The sequence below is a fragment of the Hetaerina americana genome, unplaced genomic scaffold (genome assembly GCF_022747635.1).
Source record: "Hetaerina americana unplaced genomic scaffold, ioHetAmer1.1.p SCAF_63, whole genome shotgun sequence".
NCBI classification, from domain to species: Eukaryota; Metazoa; Arthropoda; class Insecta; order Odonata; family Calopterygidae; genus Hetaerina; species Hetaerina americana.
In genome coordinates, this window is record NW_027287239.1 from 2,075,647 (window position 1) to 2,092,774 (window position 17,128).

At 37.4% G+C, this 17,128-nt stretch overlaps 1 protein-coding gene across 1 annotated transcript; it reads left to right on the forward strand.

The window, feature by feature from the left end:
- The first annotated feature begins 1,715 nt into the window (after positions 1-1,715).
- LOC139695771 (RNA-binding protein 34) lies at positions 1,716-16,096 on the forward strand. Its single transcript, XM_071594550.1, has 6 exons — positions 1,716-2,099; positions 2,181-2,465; positions 2,571-2,758; positions 8,833-8,951; positions 12,344-12,811; positions 15,342-16,096. Exons 1-6 carry the CDS (start codon positions 1,915-1,917, stop codon positions 15,426-15,428), a joined length of 1,332 nt encoding a protein of 443 aa, XP_071450651.1. The 5' UTR covers positions 1,716-1,914; the 3' UTR covers positions 15,429-16,096.
- Positions 16,097-17,128: the final 1,032 nt, after the last annotated feature.

The window sequence follows — 17,128 nt, forward strand, 5'->3', positions numbered from 1 at the left end:
TCTCCATGCTTCAATTGTGTTCTTATCAAATCTTTATTTTGGCGTATGAAAATGACAAAGGAACAGAATCTTCAAGCGAAATCTTGTGTTTGGAAAGTGTAAGCATTTAGCAATGCCCTTAGTAAAAAATACAGTTGTCTGCATGCAACTAACTAGATAATCATAGGTACTTCCCCAAACCTTTGCGGAAGGAGTTACCGTTTCACTACGTAAGCACTCTTAAGTAATAATACCAAGATTGGGCTATACGAACTCATATGTAGAGTATTACCCTATTATAGGGGTATTATTTTGGCGACTTAGAGTGGAGCAGGGAACTCGCTAGATCAAAGAGATTCATTTACTTAGAATAGTAAAGGCTGTTCAATTGCTAGGAAAGATTTTAAGAAAATATAAGATCGGGATGCCGTCTAAGCCCGAGGGGAACTTGTTGCCTAGTTTATGGATGTTATATCTTAATTCAGCATCAGAGCATGGGTACAAAAAAATGATTTCCAGGCTTGAGAAATTGGTGGGACCATGTTATGAGAAGTAAGATTTACAGCTGTTTGCTCGGAGAGATAGTCATACAGTTCAGAAGCCATATGCAAGTCATAATAAGCAATTTCTTTAGTTTTATTTTTGGCCACTTAAGTCCTGTAATTATTGAAATACCTTTTGGTATTCAACTGGGTGCACCTGTTGCATTTGGAGAGATAAAAGTCATTCATTTCAGAAGCCATAAGCAAGTCATAGCAAGAATGTTACTGTGGGAATCCATCAATTTGATATCAGATTTTTACATTTTTGGAAGGCTTTGATTCATTTAAAATTTTCCAGATTTCTTTAGTTTAATTTTTGGCAATTTTGATCCTGTAATTGAGGGTGCGCCTATAGTATTTTTTTAAGGCTAAATATCCTAGCCGATCACTGGGGGCCAGTTTATTTGTATAATAGGCAGTTTCATTTTTCATGCAACTTGATAGATAGCGTAGTTTCTCTCTGATCCAGGGTGTCTTATTCTTTAGTGCAGAAGATTTCCTTTACTTTTTAGGGATGAGGAGGAAGTAGACATCGAAATAATATAGATAGGTGCAGTATAATTAATGAAAACATTCATCGAATGAATGAGTAAAATAAACACTAGTCCAATCAAAATTCATTCAGTTCTGAAGCCTTGTGCAATCCATTAGTCGAAATCTTATTGCGGGAATCCATCAATTTGAGATCAGAGGTTACATTTTGGCTCATATGCCAGTACTACTGCCATCTATTTTGCTCAGAGTATATAGCAATATACTGTCATCTTGTAACGACTCTTCCTATCAGCCAACATCAAGCCTCCTTAGCACGAGGCGCCAAACAATTAGGAATCTAAGAGCATGTTTCATAACTCCCAACGAGCCTGATGACAGTTTCGATTTGCCTGCAATTATTTCCTCTATGAACCCGTAAAACAGTTTGCTAGTAATTTCAGTGGCTCCAACACACACAATATTGTAATCCCTTTTCAATCGGATTCCTCAAAATACACGACTATTTCTCGTATACCAGCGCATTTCCTTGAAATTGATATTGTGCAACTTGGCAGTATTCGGTCATGACCTAGTATAGGATATAGGGATCACTGATCGACACTAAACTGAAATTGACATACGACTAGTCGTTTTTTGTATCGGTTGATTTCCGAGTGTTGGTGTGACTGTAAATTCTCGAGTCCGATCGAGATGGAGTCGTTACGTAGGCTAGGCTCTTCTCAGGCTAGTTTCAGTTACTTGTTTAGTGTTTATTATTTGCCCTCATGAGTGAGTTCTCACCGTAAGGAAGTTGGCTAATAAGTAATTAAGAACCAATGATAAGCTACTTGCTGTAATCTCCTTACAATAAGTGTTGAATTACTTAGCAGTTGTGAACTTATCTTGTGGCTTAGTTGAAATGGATTTTCATGTGGGAAGTTTAGCTGATCTCATCAACCGGAAGACTCACGGAAAAGTTGGTAAATCAAAATTATTTCAAAATGTATCATCTGGTCCTGGGAAAGAGGTACAATTCAAAGTGATACCCGCTGCAAAAAGGAAAAGAATTCCAGATCAGGATGAAGCTGAAGAATTCACGAATCAGTAAGATAAGTTTTCTTGTATCTCACGCTCATTTTTGTTCTATTATTTGTGTTGATACTATGTAATATATTTACTTTATAGGGATTTGGAAGACGAATCTTCTTATAACCCTAAGTTAAAGCGGTTCAAACGGGATAATGTGGCCAACGCAGCCAAGCGGTTGCAAGATGGGAAAACGAAAATAAAACAAAGAATTGTTAACCCAGAGGAAGACAAGAGGACGATATTCGTCGGAAATTTACCGTGTAATATCAAGGTGACGAAATTGAAGAAAATGTTTAAATCGTACGGGGAAATTGAATCGGCAAGATTGAGGTGCCCACCAGTGAAGGATCCCAGAATTCCGAAAAAGGTTGCTGTAATAAAGTAAGAAAGCCAGCCAATTATATTGATTGCGTTGTAGTTAAATGGATGTTAAGTATTTGGTTCGTTTGTATGAGTGACAGTACGCATTGCCTCATAATTTTTTAGGAAAGATTTTCACCCGGAAAGAACAAACATCGTCGGCTATGTTCGCTTTACTTCTGAAGAAGAAGCAACTGCGGCTTTACAAGCTAATGGACAGCTGTGCCAAGCCCATCGCATAAGAGTTGACCTATCATCAAGAAATAAATCTCATGATCAGAAGAAGGCAGTTTTTGTGGGAAACGTTCATTTTAGTAAGTTTTTAAATAATTTATTCCCGTACTTCCTTTTCTTATCCTTTGGCACTTATGCTCTAAATTAGCTAAAAATATCATTGGTTGCACAGTAAATCAAGGCTATTGAATACCATCTTTGGACGCTTGAGCGTCTGAAGAACAGTGTTATCCAAGTGGCCTGTGGGATGCTGATACCAAAATGCATTTATAGTACCTAGGGTATCCAAAGGCTTTGGAAAGTGGGAGGTTACCGTGATCCGGCTATACGAATACAAAGTGCTAAATGGTGACAAGGAGGCAGAAGAATGTGTATGATTGAATACAGGAAATAAATGAGAAAAATGTGGGAAAACAGAATGGGTAACTGAAATGCTGATTTGGGATGTGAATTTAGAATTTTGTTGGAGCTAAAATAATAAATAATGGACAAAATCATTTGAACTCATTTGGAAAGTGCTCAGAAATGTGAAATTGAGTTGAGAATATACCTAAATTGGGTGTATTTTCATTTCTTGATTTTGAAATTTAGTTAGGATGAAATATATGTATGAAGAGTCCTTGTGGTAGTCATTTTCTTGCATGTTGAATGTATAGCAGAAAATAGGAATAGATTGGAGGAATAGGAGGCTAATCCATAATCTGTACGCGTCCCAAACTGCTCAGGTGCAAGTGGGGGATTGGAATTCCAGATGGGCAGTGTTAGGAATTGGAGTAAGGCAGGGTTGTCCATTATCACCTGTGCTGTTCTATGTATATTTGGAGTAATTATTAAAGAGGCACGGGGAGAACTGAAGGTAGGAAAGAAAGTCAGTGGGGAACTCATAAAATCAAGTTTGCAGATGATCAAGCTTTAGACTGTCAGTCAGCCAATGGGTTGCGAGTATTACTGAGTGAATTGGAAATAGTGCAATAAATATGGGATAAGAATAAATATAAATAAAACAAAGTTTGTGTTTTTCCCAAAAGAGAAAGGCTAAGTTAAATGTTAAAATAAGAGGGCAAAAACTGGAGCTGGTGGAACATATTATGTATCTCGGAAGTGTTTTGGACCAAAATGGTCCAAGTAGTAGGGATGTAAGGAGAAGAATTGCACTAGGCAAAGAGGCTTTCACAAGGAGGAGGGAGTTGGTGACAGGGACGTTGAGTAAGGATATTAAGAAGAGACTCGTAAAAACTTTGATATCAAGCATAGCTATTTACAGCACTGAAACGTGGTCACTGAAGCAAGAGGATAGACGTAGACTGGATAGATAACATTTCTCTTTGACCTTTACATCACATTTACCAAGTACTCTTCTAATAAATCCTAATTTTTTGTTAGCTTGCCTACATATGTGTTTCACCCAGTAGAGATAGTGAGTCAGGGCAATAACTAGGTATTTAATTGCATCACATTCCATTTTGGTGTTCCCAATGCAGTTGTTGTTTGGGTGGGAATTACTCTTTTTCCAAAAATTTATGACAATGCATTTTTTAAGTTTAATTCTAGTTGCCAAGTGTCGCACCAGCGTTGTGTAGCATTAAGGTCATCTGACAAAGGTGCTGTGTCCTCAGGATCACGTATATCACGGTAAACCACTGCATCATCGGCAATGTTGGGTTGTCTTCTATTAGGAGTTACAAAGTATTAATTTGGTAGTTGTGTCCATCCAAAACCTACCTTAATTGGTAGATTAACTTTAAAAAATATTTGATGTAATTTTTATTTTCTTGGAATGCAAGTTTCTGTTTTTCTGTTAATACTGCATATTCTGTCATTATCCTGAATCAAATTTATCATACCCTGTGCTTCTCTTGAATTGGCATTGGTGGAGTTGCCAGGGTAATCAGGTTGGTTGGTGGGGGCTGAACTAATGTTGTTAAACCCATGAAGCATGATAATACTTAGCATTTTGGAATTTTTATATAATATTTCTTGTTAAAGACTTACTCTCTCTCTCAGTCCTCTCGGTACACGATAAAGTGTGTGCATGTCAAACATGTTTAGGAGTCAATTATTGAATAAACTTCATTACAAATGAGGCCAATTGTATCAGTACATAATACCGAAGTGTACAGAATATTAGTCTGTAGTATTTGTTGATGCTTTCATTGGCCACCAAACTCATTGACAAAGGCTGTAGCTTAACATGAAAGTTAAATAATGCAACAATTTCAAAGTGTAAAAATAATTCACCTCGGCAATAATAATAATATTTTATATGCTGTAAGCAGGTTCTGCATGGTTTTGTCATAAAACAAAAAAATTTTCATCAAATATGAAAATTCATGTAGATTCATTAGTAAACAACTCAGAAAATAATGTTATGTCCATTACATTATGATATTTAACAAAATTACATTTTATATTCCAATTTAGAAGACATGACTATAATTAAATGTGAGGTTTGGATTTTGCTTTACGTAGAGCATAAAATTCATTCACTGAGTATAAAGGTATAATAAATAGGAATGCTTTAATTTAAGCTTGAATGCATTTTGAGAAGATGATTTCAAGTGAGGAGGAAGAGAGCTGAAATACTTGGCTCCTTGGTGGTATGGTCCCTCGCCACTCAATTTAGATGATCATGCCTCAGTATTTATGTCAAGTTTGGTGCGTGTATCATGATGATGGATATTTTGGTTTTGTTCATGAAAATGGAATTCCATCTACAAACTAGTTCAAATGAATCCCTCAGCACCAGGGTTTTCCGGACTATCAAAAGTTCACAAAAATGAGATTCTGATAAGATTGGTAGTATCTATTGCGTCTGTTCCCTACCACATGAATGCGAAGAGACTTAATTAACTCTTCAGGAGTGTTTCCTAATTCACCGCGCAATATGGCGTTGTGAATTCCTTGGACCTAGTCAGCAAACTAATGAAAGAGGTCATCCCAAAAAAGTGCATGCTTGTTTCCTTTGATGTACGCTACCTTTCACTAATCTGCCACCCATGGAAGGTATGAGCCTTGCCAAGGATATCTTCCTCTGGAAATCCATCCCAGTGCCAGTTATTAGTGAACTCTTGTTTAGTGCTAAAGATTTGTGTTTTTCAAAATTGTTTTATTTTTAACAGTACATATTTCCAACTACCCAATGGTTTAGCCATGGGCTCATTCTTGTCTATTTGATCAATATGAAAAAGATTTGTTCTCCTCAGCTCACCCTCTCATTAATAATGCATTTTGTTGTTTATGATATGTGGACGTGTTATCTTCTATGTGTGGACAGGTACTGAAAGGCAATTAGTAAAGTTTCTCACACATTTAAAGTCTCTCATCTCTAATGTAAAATTTATGTGTGAAAAAGAAGGTTCCCTGAATTTCCTCGACCTACCCATTTAGAAGGGCAAAGATGGGTTTGAGTACTACATTTTTTGGAAGAAAATGTATATGCACCAAATAATTAATTCTACTTTAAAACATTGTTTCGTCCAAAAGCTTTCAGCATTTCATGCAATGATCTACCGATTAGCATCCATTCCCATGCCAGATCAAATATAGTGAATAAAGAAATGAATGTAATTAAAACAATTAATAATGGCTACTCAGAAGAACTAATGAATGAACTTCACCAGAAGAAACTTACTAAATTACCGGTGAGCAATATTTACAACCCTGAATATATGAAAGATCCCACCGCCAAATGGTAGTAGTAGTAGTTTTGAGGGGAGGCGACCGACAGCTGAGGTCATTTGCGCCATAGGGGATGGATAGGAAAGGATGAAGGGTGGAGAGAAACCCGGCGTCGGCATTAGCCTACTCTTAACGAAAGGCGCCAAGGGGTCCGCAGCTTAACGTCCCATCCGACGGACGGCGTACTCACTCAAAGTGCCCTCCACAAAGCACCTCAAGCAGGGATCGAGATACCTCTGAAAAATATTCAACACCGCCGGGATTTGAACCCGGGCCCTCTGGGTGGGAAGCCAGTACGCTAGCCCCCGCACCATCTCGATCCCCCCGCCAAATGGTGATGAATTCTCTGTTTAGGGAATATTTCTCAAAAAAGTAATCAAGAAGTTACCAAAAGAAAAAAAAAAAAAAAATAAATTTGCCTTTTACAATAATCCATGCCTTAAGAACCTGATCTCGCACGCTAAAGATTAAGTTCCCCAAGTTGGAAGGAGTGGAGTGTATGAATTTAAGTGTTCGAATTGTTTCACTAAATATATTGGGCAAATGGGATGGAAATTCAAAGAAAGAATTTAGGAGCACAAAACATGCGTAAAGAAGAGGAGCATAACATCCCTCTTTGCTAAGCACTTTGCTCCTTCCAGTGCTTCCCACAGGGGTATCCCCCTCCCCTACAAACCCCATAAACAGCCAACGATTGACACCAAGGGCTGTACTTCCCTTTACCTCCCATCTACATTTTAACCTTTTTACCCCTCTCACTCTGACCAACCCTCCCTCCCCCATTCTGAAGGTAAATCTTATTACTCAATTAATTCAACTCCCTTAAATCGAGTAACAACCATTAAAGACCTTGGCATTTTAATTGACCAGAAACTAAATTACTCCGGCCACATACAGACTTTAAAAAATAAAGCAATGTCCCTACTAGGCCTTCTTTACCGCTTCACAGAAATTAAAGATCCAATTGCACTCCATTCGTACTTCTCATTAATTGTCCTCCCCATCATATCATATTGCTCCCCCATTTGGTCCACATCATCCCCAACTAACCTTAAATCCCTTGATTGCATCTCTCACTTCTTTACCAAAATAGTCAAACACCGAGTCCCACATTACCGCAATATGTCCTCAAATGCTGTTCTGTCTTCCCTATCCATTTCTAGTCCCCAAAGCTGCAGACTTAAAGCTGATTTAAAACTCCTCTACAAGACCCTAAACTCGGCTATTGATTGCCCTGAACTGCTATCTTTCTTTGACTTCAGGATACCAACCCGATCCACCCGCACCCACTCCCTACTCCATCTCCCTATTCCTAGAATATCTCTCACCAAGTGCTCACTGTTATTTCGCCTCTCCTCCCTTCTAAATTCACTCCCTCACACTGTCGACCCCTTTAACCTATCATGCAAAAACTTCACCACCCAAGCTTTATCCCACCTTTCAGTAAATTAAACTTTTCCCCGGTCCATGCTTGGTTCTCGTTGTTATTGTTATACTGTTATTGTCTTTTGTCCTCTTTTATGTTTGTTATATTTTTCACTGTAAATTGGCACCACTGCTGTATGTGAACAATGTTTTAAAATAAAAAAAATAAAAAAAAATTACAGTGCACATTTTTGGAATGTTCATGGTAGGAATGGATAAGATTACAATGCAACAATTTCAGAGTGTAAAAATCATTCGCCTTGATGGGATCCCAGTCAAGGCGAATGATTTTTACACTCTGAAATTGTTGCATTGAAATGCACATTAGCGGATGACTCCGTTAAAAGTTACTGTTGCGGCATCTCCCGCAGTTTCTTTGGAATGGATAAGATTACTTCTGCTGGAAGGATGAGCTTTGGAGGGACTCAAATGGAAAATGGAAGGAGGGATGGGTGTATGGCATTCCATGACAAAGAATGTGGATAGGATTATGGCAGAGATTGGAGTATAAGATGACATGAAGACATTGAACATTGTGGGTTGGGAAGAAAATTTTGTTGTGATCATTCCAGTTCCTAGATCAGCTAACCAAAAGGCTGTATGATCTGTTAAAAATGGTGATGTTAAAAATATGTTAGTCATCTTTGACTCTATGACTAGGCATTTAAGCCCTGAAAGTAATGTTGAAAGTCAGTGTTTGCTAACTATATTCATGGGGTGGGACTTCTGAAGGCTCAGGGGGTAACTGTTACCTCTTCACCCCCCCACCCCCCTATCCTCCACTGACGATGACACCATCAACGGCATGTAGTTTACCAAAACATCAACCAAATTTGTGATGCTATGAACAGTTTTTATGATCAAGGAAGTATTACTGCTAAAGATGGGTAAGAGGTGACATTCTATTGTAATTTTGTTGTAATTACTTCAGTGCAGTGCAGTTGATGTGGTGAAGTTTGGCTTTGTTATTTACATGGGTGAAAAAGTTCTTTAGGATTGAATCATCTCAAATTTCTCTGTTACATGCAGCTCAAAGCTTCCTTTTTTATAGGTGCTGAGGAGAATGATCTGTGGAAGGTTTTTGAACATTGTGGTGAAATAGACAGCATCCGCATTGTTCGGGACTCACAAACAGGGGTTGGGAAAGGATTTGCTTACATCAACTTTAAGGTTAGTGGAATTCCCAGTACTTGCTAATCTATCTGTAAGGGTAATTCATTGCAGCCAACTGCTTCGATCATTTGTACCAAAAGAAATATTTATGTGTGAAAGATGAGTACAGTTGGAGTAATCACTCATTAAATCTTTAATCTTTTATTGGTATGCGAGTGCATAAAATGCTTTTCGATAAAAATTATGTGAAAAAATCACTTATTTTAAATGAAATTGTGGGAAGGTCACTGCTCTGTTGTGGATCAGTATTACATCATCAGAAAATTGGTGAACCACATAATTCTGACCGATTAATTCATTGAATGAATTTATAATATGTGGTCCCAAATTAATATAATCCCAATATTAAGGTCTCATCATTAAAAAAAAATAAATAGAATCGTTTGTTTTCAATAATTGGTGCACCATTTTAAAGCATGAGCAGTCCTCTGTTTTTCTACATAATCATCATTTGAGTCAAAGCATATTTGTAGGTACACGGGGCAGTTTTTGCATGACTATATTATACCAACTCACCACCTTATCTTCAACCCTAGAACGGTAACTGGGGTGAAAAAACACCCCTGAGCAGTAGAAAACATCACTATATAAAATAAATGTTCTCTCATCTGATAAGCTTTGAAAAAAAAATCTTTGTGTCACGTGATTCTACATTAAAAAACGAAAAAAATGAGCCCCCATAGGTTTCTCATTGTCATAATGGGTGTGAGATTCGAATTTTTGAAAAGTGTTACCAGAATAGGGTGAAAGAAATAATGTTGCCGTTTTAGGGTTAAGGAAGCATTGGACCTCAGCTTTCACCTTGTTATCACTTGTTGTGGGTGATGAAACCCGTAATTCCACTTCACACCTTAGACCGAACAGAAATGGTTATTATGTAGAAAAATTGAGGAACATCCAAGCCTCAGAATAATGTGCCAATAATTGATAATAAATGTTTCTATTTGTAAAGAAATTGAAGAACCCATTTTTGGCATTACCCTTGTAGTTGTGATTGTAACATCAGAAAAAAGGAGATGTGAACTGTGATGGAAGGTGACTGTGATGTCGGAAGGTTTGTAAAGTGTCTTCAGCATTGAGAAATGCCTAATGGAATGAGCAAGTGAAGCAACATCCAGTTTAGAAGATATAAGTCTTCTGGGATTTACTCTGTGTTGGTCCATATTTCTGTGACAACAGTTTCCTGGTGTTGCAGTCAGCATCTTCAGGTCAGAAGTGATTTTTGCTAGTTTTTGTTGGTCTTTTATACCTCTGCTATGGTGCTCTCTGATTGGCCAATTAATTGACCGTCTTCTCGGTTGATGGCATAGCTCTCTCACAAAGACATCTGACCTCCTCTGCAAACCTAAGAAGTGGCTACCAAAGAAAATGCTAAGTGGTACCTATGAGGTGAATAGTACTGTGGAAGTTCCCTTATTTTAAAACTTCAAGGGCACTAGAAAGCTATTCACAGGAACATCAGAGAGCAAAAAAGAATGGACAACTGCACCTCTTCCATTGCAGAGCACACCTGGACCAAACCAACCCACAACAATTCACTTTGAAAATGCAAAATTCATCGTAAACAAAAGCTGTTATTCCCACGACTCATTCAGGAAGCCATATAATCCAACAACTTCAGTAGAGATGACAGTTACATGCTTTCCAGCGCCTGGAAATGTGTCTTCAACCAGATAACTCCAACAGCCAATCGGAGAGCACCCAAGCAGATTGTTTAAAAATTGGTCAATCAGAGATCACCCAAGAAGATGGTTGATTAATTGGCCAATCAGAGAGCACCTGAGGTATAAAAGACGGATGGAAACTGGTATCTATCACTTCAGACGTAATGACGCAATTGCAATACCGGTGAAACTGTTGTCCCAGAAATATGGACCAACACGTAGTAAATCCCGGGAGACTTAGATCTACCATATCTGCACACCGTGGATTCCTTCTTAGCCAGCTTAGTCTAAGTGGTGCTGGCGTAGCGCATACCCCAAAGGGTGTATGCTTCAACAGCCCACATTCAAAGGGGTATGCGTCACCTCTACTAGGCACAATCAGCAAAAAATCTTCAGGCACTTCAAACAAAGACATGGTCATGTTTCGTATGTTTACTTTATAATTCACAGTTAATCAGAAACTGTCTTTAATAATTTACATACTAGAAAGAATATAAGTACCAGTTATTTTCGTTTTCATAGCATCCGATGCCAGTCACAGCCATCCCTCGAGTTTGTTTTAAACTATTCCTTTTATGCTGGTTAATGTAATTTAGTTGCCCTCAGGCCTTTCTTTAATAAAAGCAATTCACTTATTTCTCCACCACTTTATGGGTGCATTTATATTCATTATAATAGAATAATTCTGGTCGAAATGAGAATGTGGAAGAGACGCAGATACATGTGGACGTGCTATGGAAGTGAGCAACAAAAAGATGCTTGTTCACTGATAGTAAATTAGAAAACGGAAAGGGAAAAAACTTCTCAACTTTTGGCTTGTACAGCATGACCCTCGTGAATCCCGACGCACAGTGTTTGCAGAGAAATCACTCATTTAGAATATGCTGCTAGTATATGGCATCCTGGTGGAAGTTGGATTGATTGCCTGATTGAATCGCTTGCAGCTTAGATGAGCTAGATATGTAAAATGTTGTTATGCTAAACTTAGTAGCACATCCAAAGTATTAGAGGAACTAGGCTGGAAACCATTTAATGGAGCGAAGGTTAAATTACAGATTAAATCTCTTGCATAAATTGGAAGAATGTCTCTTTAGCAATGATGTTGAAAATGTATTATTACCCACATTCTAGGTAGGAAAGATCATGTTAATAAAATTGAAGGGATTAAATTTAGAACAGATAGATTTCAGATGTAATTTTTCCCATGAACGATAATAGGGATCAGAATAACATTGTTCGACTGTGGTGGGGGTAAAAATATTCAGGTAAATATTATTCTGGTGTGTATTCACCCCCTGCCACACACCCTAGAGGTGGCTTGCAGAGCAGTAAAAGAATAAATAAAAAATAAGAGGTTATGTTAATAGTTTGAATGGACCGTCAAGAGAGTAGAAATGGGAGAAATTATACGAATATATTGGAATCAAAGAAGGGCAGTTGACCATACAAGTTATTCATTTAGATTTGTGCTTTATGCGGTGTAAGTTTGAATGGACGTTAATACAAGTAATTTATTTTGAGGAAACTTTTACAGAACCTCAGTTATTTGTGGTACTATTAAAGTTTCCCCAACAATAACTTGTAATGGAATTTAAAAAAGTTTCGAAGGAGTGAGTTTTTATTTCTCTATATATGCATTTAAACAAAAAGAAATTCTCACATAAATCAGCCCTAACAATGTTCTAATGACTCTTGAGTGAATAATATGGTAAATCCTATTTTCAGGACCTGAGTTCCGTTGCTTTGGCCTTGAAGCTGGATGGGCAGGAGTTGAAGGAGCGTGCACTTCGCGTGAAGCGAGCTGTGAAAAAGGTGAAGGTCAAAAAAGTGAATGCCAATGTTGGGTGGCAGGAACGAGGGCAGGCGTTCAAGAGGGTTGGGAGAGGCAAGTTTGCTGGGAAGAATCAGTTAGTGGAAAACAAGAGAGAATTTAAAGAGCAGGCTGAAAGGTTTCCCAAGGCTGGCAACAGGGAACCTAGACAAACATTCAAGAGAGGTGGAAAAGGCAAGTTTGAGAATGAAAAACAATTTGTGGAATACAGTGACAAGTTTGAAGAGAAGAGTGAAAATGCACAAAAAGTCAAGAAGAAGGAAAAGCTGAAACTCAAGCCCAAAACAAAAATAGTCCAGAAACCCGCCAGGGATGGGCCATCTTTCTTGGGAAACAAGATGGATGAAAATGTAAAAGTAAAGGTTGGTGGCATTTACTCGTTAGCTCTAAATTTACCTCTCACATTTCAGGGTGGTCGCTTGTCCAAAAATTTGAGAAATCAGGAATAAGCCGGGAAAATTATCTACTTCTTCCGAGTTTAAAATAAAATGGTGAAAGGGTCTAATTAATTCCAGAAATCAGTATGTGACTTGGGAATATCATATGGTATTTTGGGTTTCTCCAATGAGGACGACAGCCGTTTCAGTTGTGAGATCAATTCATGTTTGCCTGGGGCAGTCACATGTGCAAAACTGGCATAAAGTGAACTTAGAGTTTTGGACCAACTTCAATGATGACTTGTATAGTGATTGGGAAATGATCCACAAAAATGTAGTGTAATTTTAGATTTTTAGGAGGTAAATGTGGAAGAAGGATTGTGTGTTCTTTTGGGAAACGAGGACAAATTTGTTAGCTAAAATCTATAAAATAAGGTGGCCACCTTGTATTAGGATATACAGGTATGTACTTTCTGAGAAGAATTTTTCTTTCTTTCTGCATTAGAATATCTTTGCTGGCCCTGGCGGCGGGGGGTAATGTCCTCGCCTGCAAATCTCAGAGTTTATGGGTTCCATTTCTGCCAAGGTGTTTTTTCCTCCATCAAGGGATTGAATGTTTGTAATTGTCTTCCTCGTAATGTGTAGGATTTAGGTGGAAAGAGGAGCTATGAAGTCTCAACCTCACACTGCTAAAGTAATTTAAATAAATAAATACTTAAATAATCAAGCACTTACTAGAAAAAAATTTTCTAAAAAAAATGGAAGTACCCATTTTTAATTTCCATTGGTCTCTACAAGTGATCCTTATACTTAATATGTGGAGATTGATCCCACTATGTACCAAATTCACAGCCTTCTAACTTAGTAATTTCATGAAACCAAGGTTGCAGGAGCTTCCATTTATTTGATGTCCTCAAGGGAGCACAGTGTCAAAGGATCAAACATGAATAATAAATAAAAAATAATCTTGATAGCTATGAATTTTCCAAGCAAGCAAATACGTTAATTTTGGTGTGCACGTAGAATGCAAACATCATCAAAAACCATCTGGTTCAGCTAAAATCCACCATCCATGCTAGGTCTCTCTCCACTTTGTACCGGCTATCATGAACCTCATATGGAAAAGGGTCGGTTGACTAAGTTTAATATAAACAAAAGATGTGCAATGTGTGAAAAAAAGAGGAAGTACATTATGAAAAGTAAAAAAAAAGGAATCAAATAATACAAAATAAATATTGATTGAATAATTAAAAGTGTTCATATAGAGGATATATGTGTTATTTAGTAATGTTAAAATACTTACATATATGTACAATATGTGCTTACATATATGTATAATGTGTGCAACATATGATGCTGGCTGTATTTTTTGGAAAATTTTACATCTCCTTTTGGCAGTATGGCAAATAAACATAATCAACATTATTTAACGATTAGCTGTGGCACCCATCACAACGGTGTTCATGTTTGATGCTATGAAATAATAGATAATAATATGAAATATATAATGTTTTATATTCTGCACATATTATGAAATCGAGTTATAGATTATGGAAAAAATTTCATTCATGTGTGTGTCCGCATTAAACAAGAAGGGTCAAACTTTACAATGAGATTATTTTGTGTGTTGGGTGACATTCAATACGTGATTAGTTGGCAGAGAGCTGTGTCTAGTGTCCCTTGACACTCCGGTAGAAAGGGTGAAAGTTAATTATACAAACTATATACGTGAAAATGGAACCAAAGACTAAAAAGAACTCAATTTTGAAGTTTGGATATTTTGGTGAGAAAATCGCCATTTTCAATGAAATGGGAAGACTGTGGTTGATGGGTAGGGAGGGAGGGATTGGAAGGTAGTGTGTGTGTATAAGAAGGGCGGGAGGATTGATAATTGAAATATCACAACGATCACTGAAAGAACAATTGCAGAGGGAGGCATTTGTAGTTGGCAGACCGGCTGATGTTAAAGAAGGGTTGCAGAGTACGTTTTGATTGTTATCGGGTGTATTGACAAGTTGGTGCACCATTGTTCATTGAGAAAAATAGCTTTTAAGCGAAGGTCTTTCCTTTTCACACACCCCCAAAATCAACCATGTCACAATGTGTCATGTGTGTGCGGATAATGTTATATGGTTGACATCTGGAGAAGTGCAGCAGCATGTTTAAACCACTGTGTAACCTTGTCTTGCAACTCTGTTACTTGGTTTGTCATGCAGTATTGAAAGGCATGTCCTGCCCAAAGCAATGTTTTGTTATCTCAGCATGAACACTGCTTTGTAGTTGTGTGACCATATCATTGGCACTGCCAACATTTGGCAATCATTATGATACTCATGAGAGGGGCATTGTGAGAGGATAAAGCAGATGACCCCGTTAAAAGTTGCTGTTGCGGCATCTCCTGCAGTTTCTTTGGAAATATGCCTTGATATTACCTGAAGAGTATATTTCTATGTTAATGGCATGAATTGTTATTTTTTGTTTTAGTGTTAATAGCATTTTACCATCTCTTTTCCAGAAAAAGAAGTTGAGTAAAGATGAACTGAAGAAGAGAGTGTTGGCATTTCAGCTTCAACTGAAAAAAAGTGGGATCAGCGACCAATAAGGAGTTTTTTAAAAACTTTGTGTATTGTATATGCATACTGTAATATTTACCTAGATATGTAAAGTTCTAAAGGAAATTTTATTTAGGTTTGAATGTCTAGATATTATTACAATGTAATTACTTGACTCCTTGAAGTTTGTAAGTTTTCTATTACTGTCTGGATACATAAATATTTTTGAGTTTATATACAGAATGTACCATGTTTTTGAGAAACCGAATGACAATTTTTGTTCCTTATATCTAAAAATGGGAGACATGGTAGTCCAGGGGTAGAGTATTGGACTACTGAGCCAAGGGCACAGGTGTGATTCCCGGGCTCTCATCTTCACTTGGGCTGTGTGATTTTTTGGGTGCCAGAACGTTCTGGGAAACCATAGTCGGCACAAGGATCCACTGCCCCGATGTACAAATTGAATGTGTCTTTTAGGGTTTAGTACTGGGTAAACTCCACTCTCACCTATCAAACTGACCTTTGGGTTGAGTACTGTTTGCTTTTTTTAATCTATAAAATCCATACTAAAAAGACTACTTTTCCACAGATTTTTGTTACGAGGTACAAAGCATTTCACCGACTTGCGGTATCGCGTTGTACCTTATAATTAAAATCTAATACTTCCTCGAAATGAAGCCTGAACAGATTAGAGTATTATCTTTAAAAATCTACTTTGTACCGTGCGACCTTTCTGCAACTAATTAAGTACACTGAATATTTTACTCATGCCACTTCATTTTACTTCTGCTCATTAACAAATCCTTCGTACACTTTTTGTGATACTTCAACAATAATATTTCAATTGCTGCATTAATTTTTTTATTTCCAACTGTGGTAGTAACTATTAAATTTCCAAATTTTGTTCATATATTAAGTAGTTCCCATGCTAACCCAGATCCTGTTGGCTGCTTCAAAGAAGGTCATTTATGGCAATTTAGTATCTACAATATAGTAACTCATTGCTGGTCTGAAACCTTCAAAGCTGAGAATATCTGAGCAATCAAATAAGTGATTATCATACTAATATTGTGGGACCGATGAATATAAAATTCTGTATAGCATGTCTTTGACCTGCCAATGCATGCAAATGATAAATGAAGATAAATTCCATTGAGGAATTAGAAAAAACTTAACAGAGTTCACCTAACTTTAAATGCGATAAGACTACGAGGGTAATCCCAGAAGTACCTGACCCGACAAAGAAAACGCTAACATTTTGGAAAAATTGTATTTATTTTTCAACATAATCTCCTTTCAGCTCTATACACTTATCCCAGCGATGTTCGATAAGTTCGATACCCTTTGTAAAATAAGAACTGTCTTGCTCCTCAAAATAGCCATTAACTGCTGACATCACTTCTTCATGGTTGGAAAATCTTTGACCACTGAGTCATTATTTCAAGTTTGCGAACAGAAAATAATCTGAGTGGGCTAAATCTGGCAAATAGGGTGCATGAAGTAGCAATTCAAACTTTAATTCATGAATTTTGGCCATTGCAATAACGGATTTGTGAGCTGGTGCATTGTCTTGATGAAACAACACTTTCTTCTTAGCCAAATGAGGCTGCTTTTGCTTGATTCCTTTGCTTAAATGTTGCTATAAGTTCACATAATATGCCGTTGATAGCTTTTCCTTTTTCAAGATAGTCGGTGAAAATTATCCCACACGCATTCCAAAAAACCGACGCCATGACCTTGCCTGCAGATG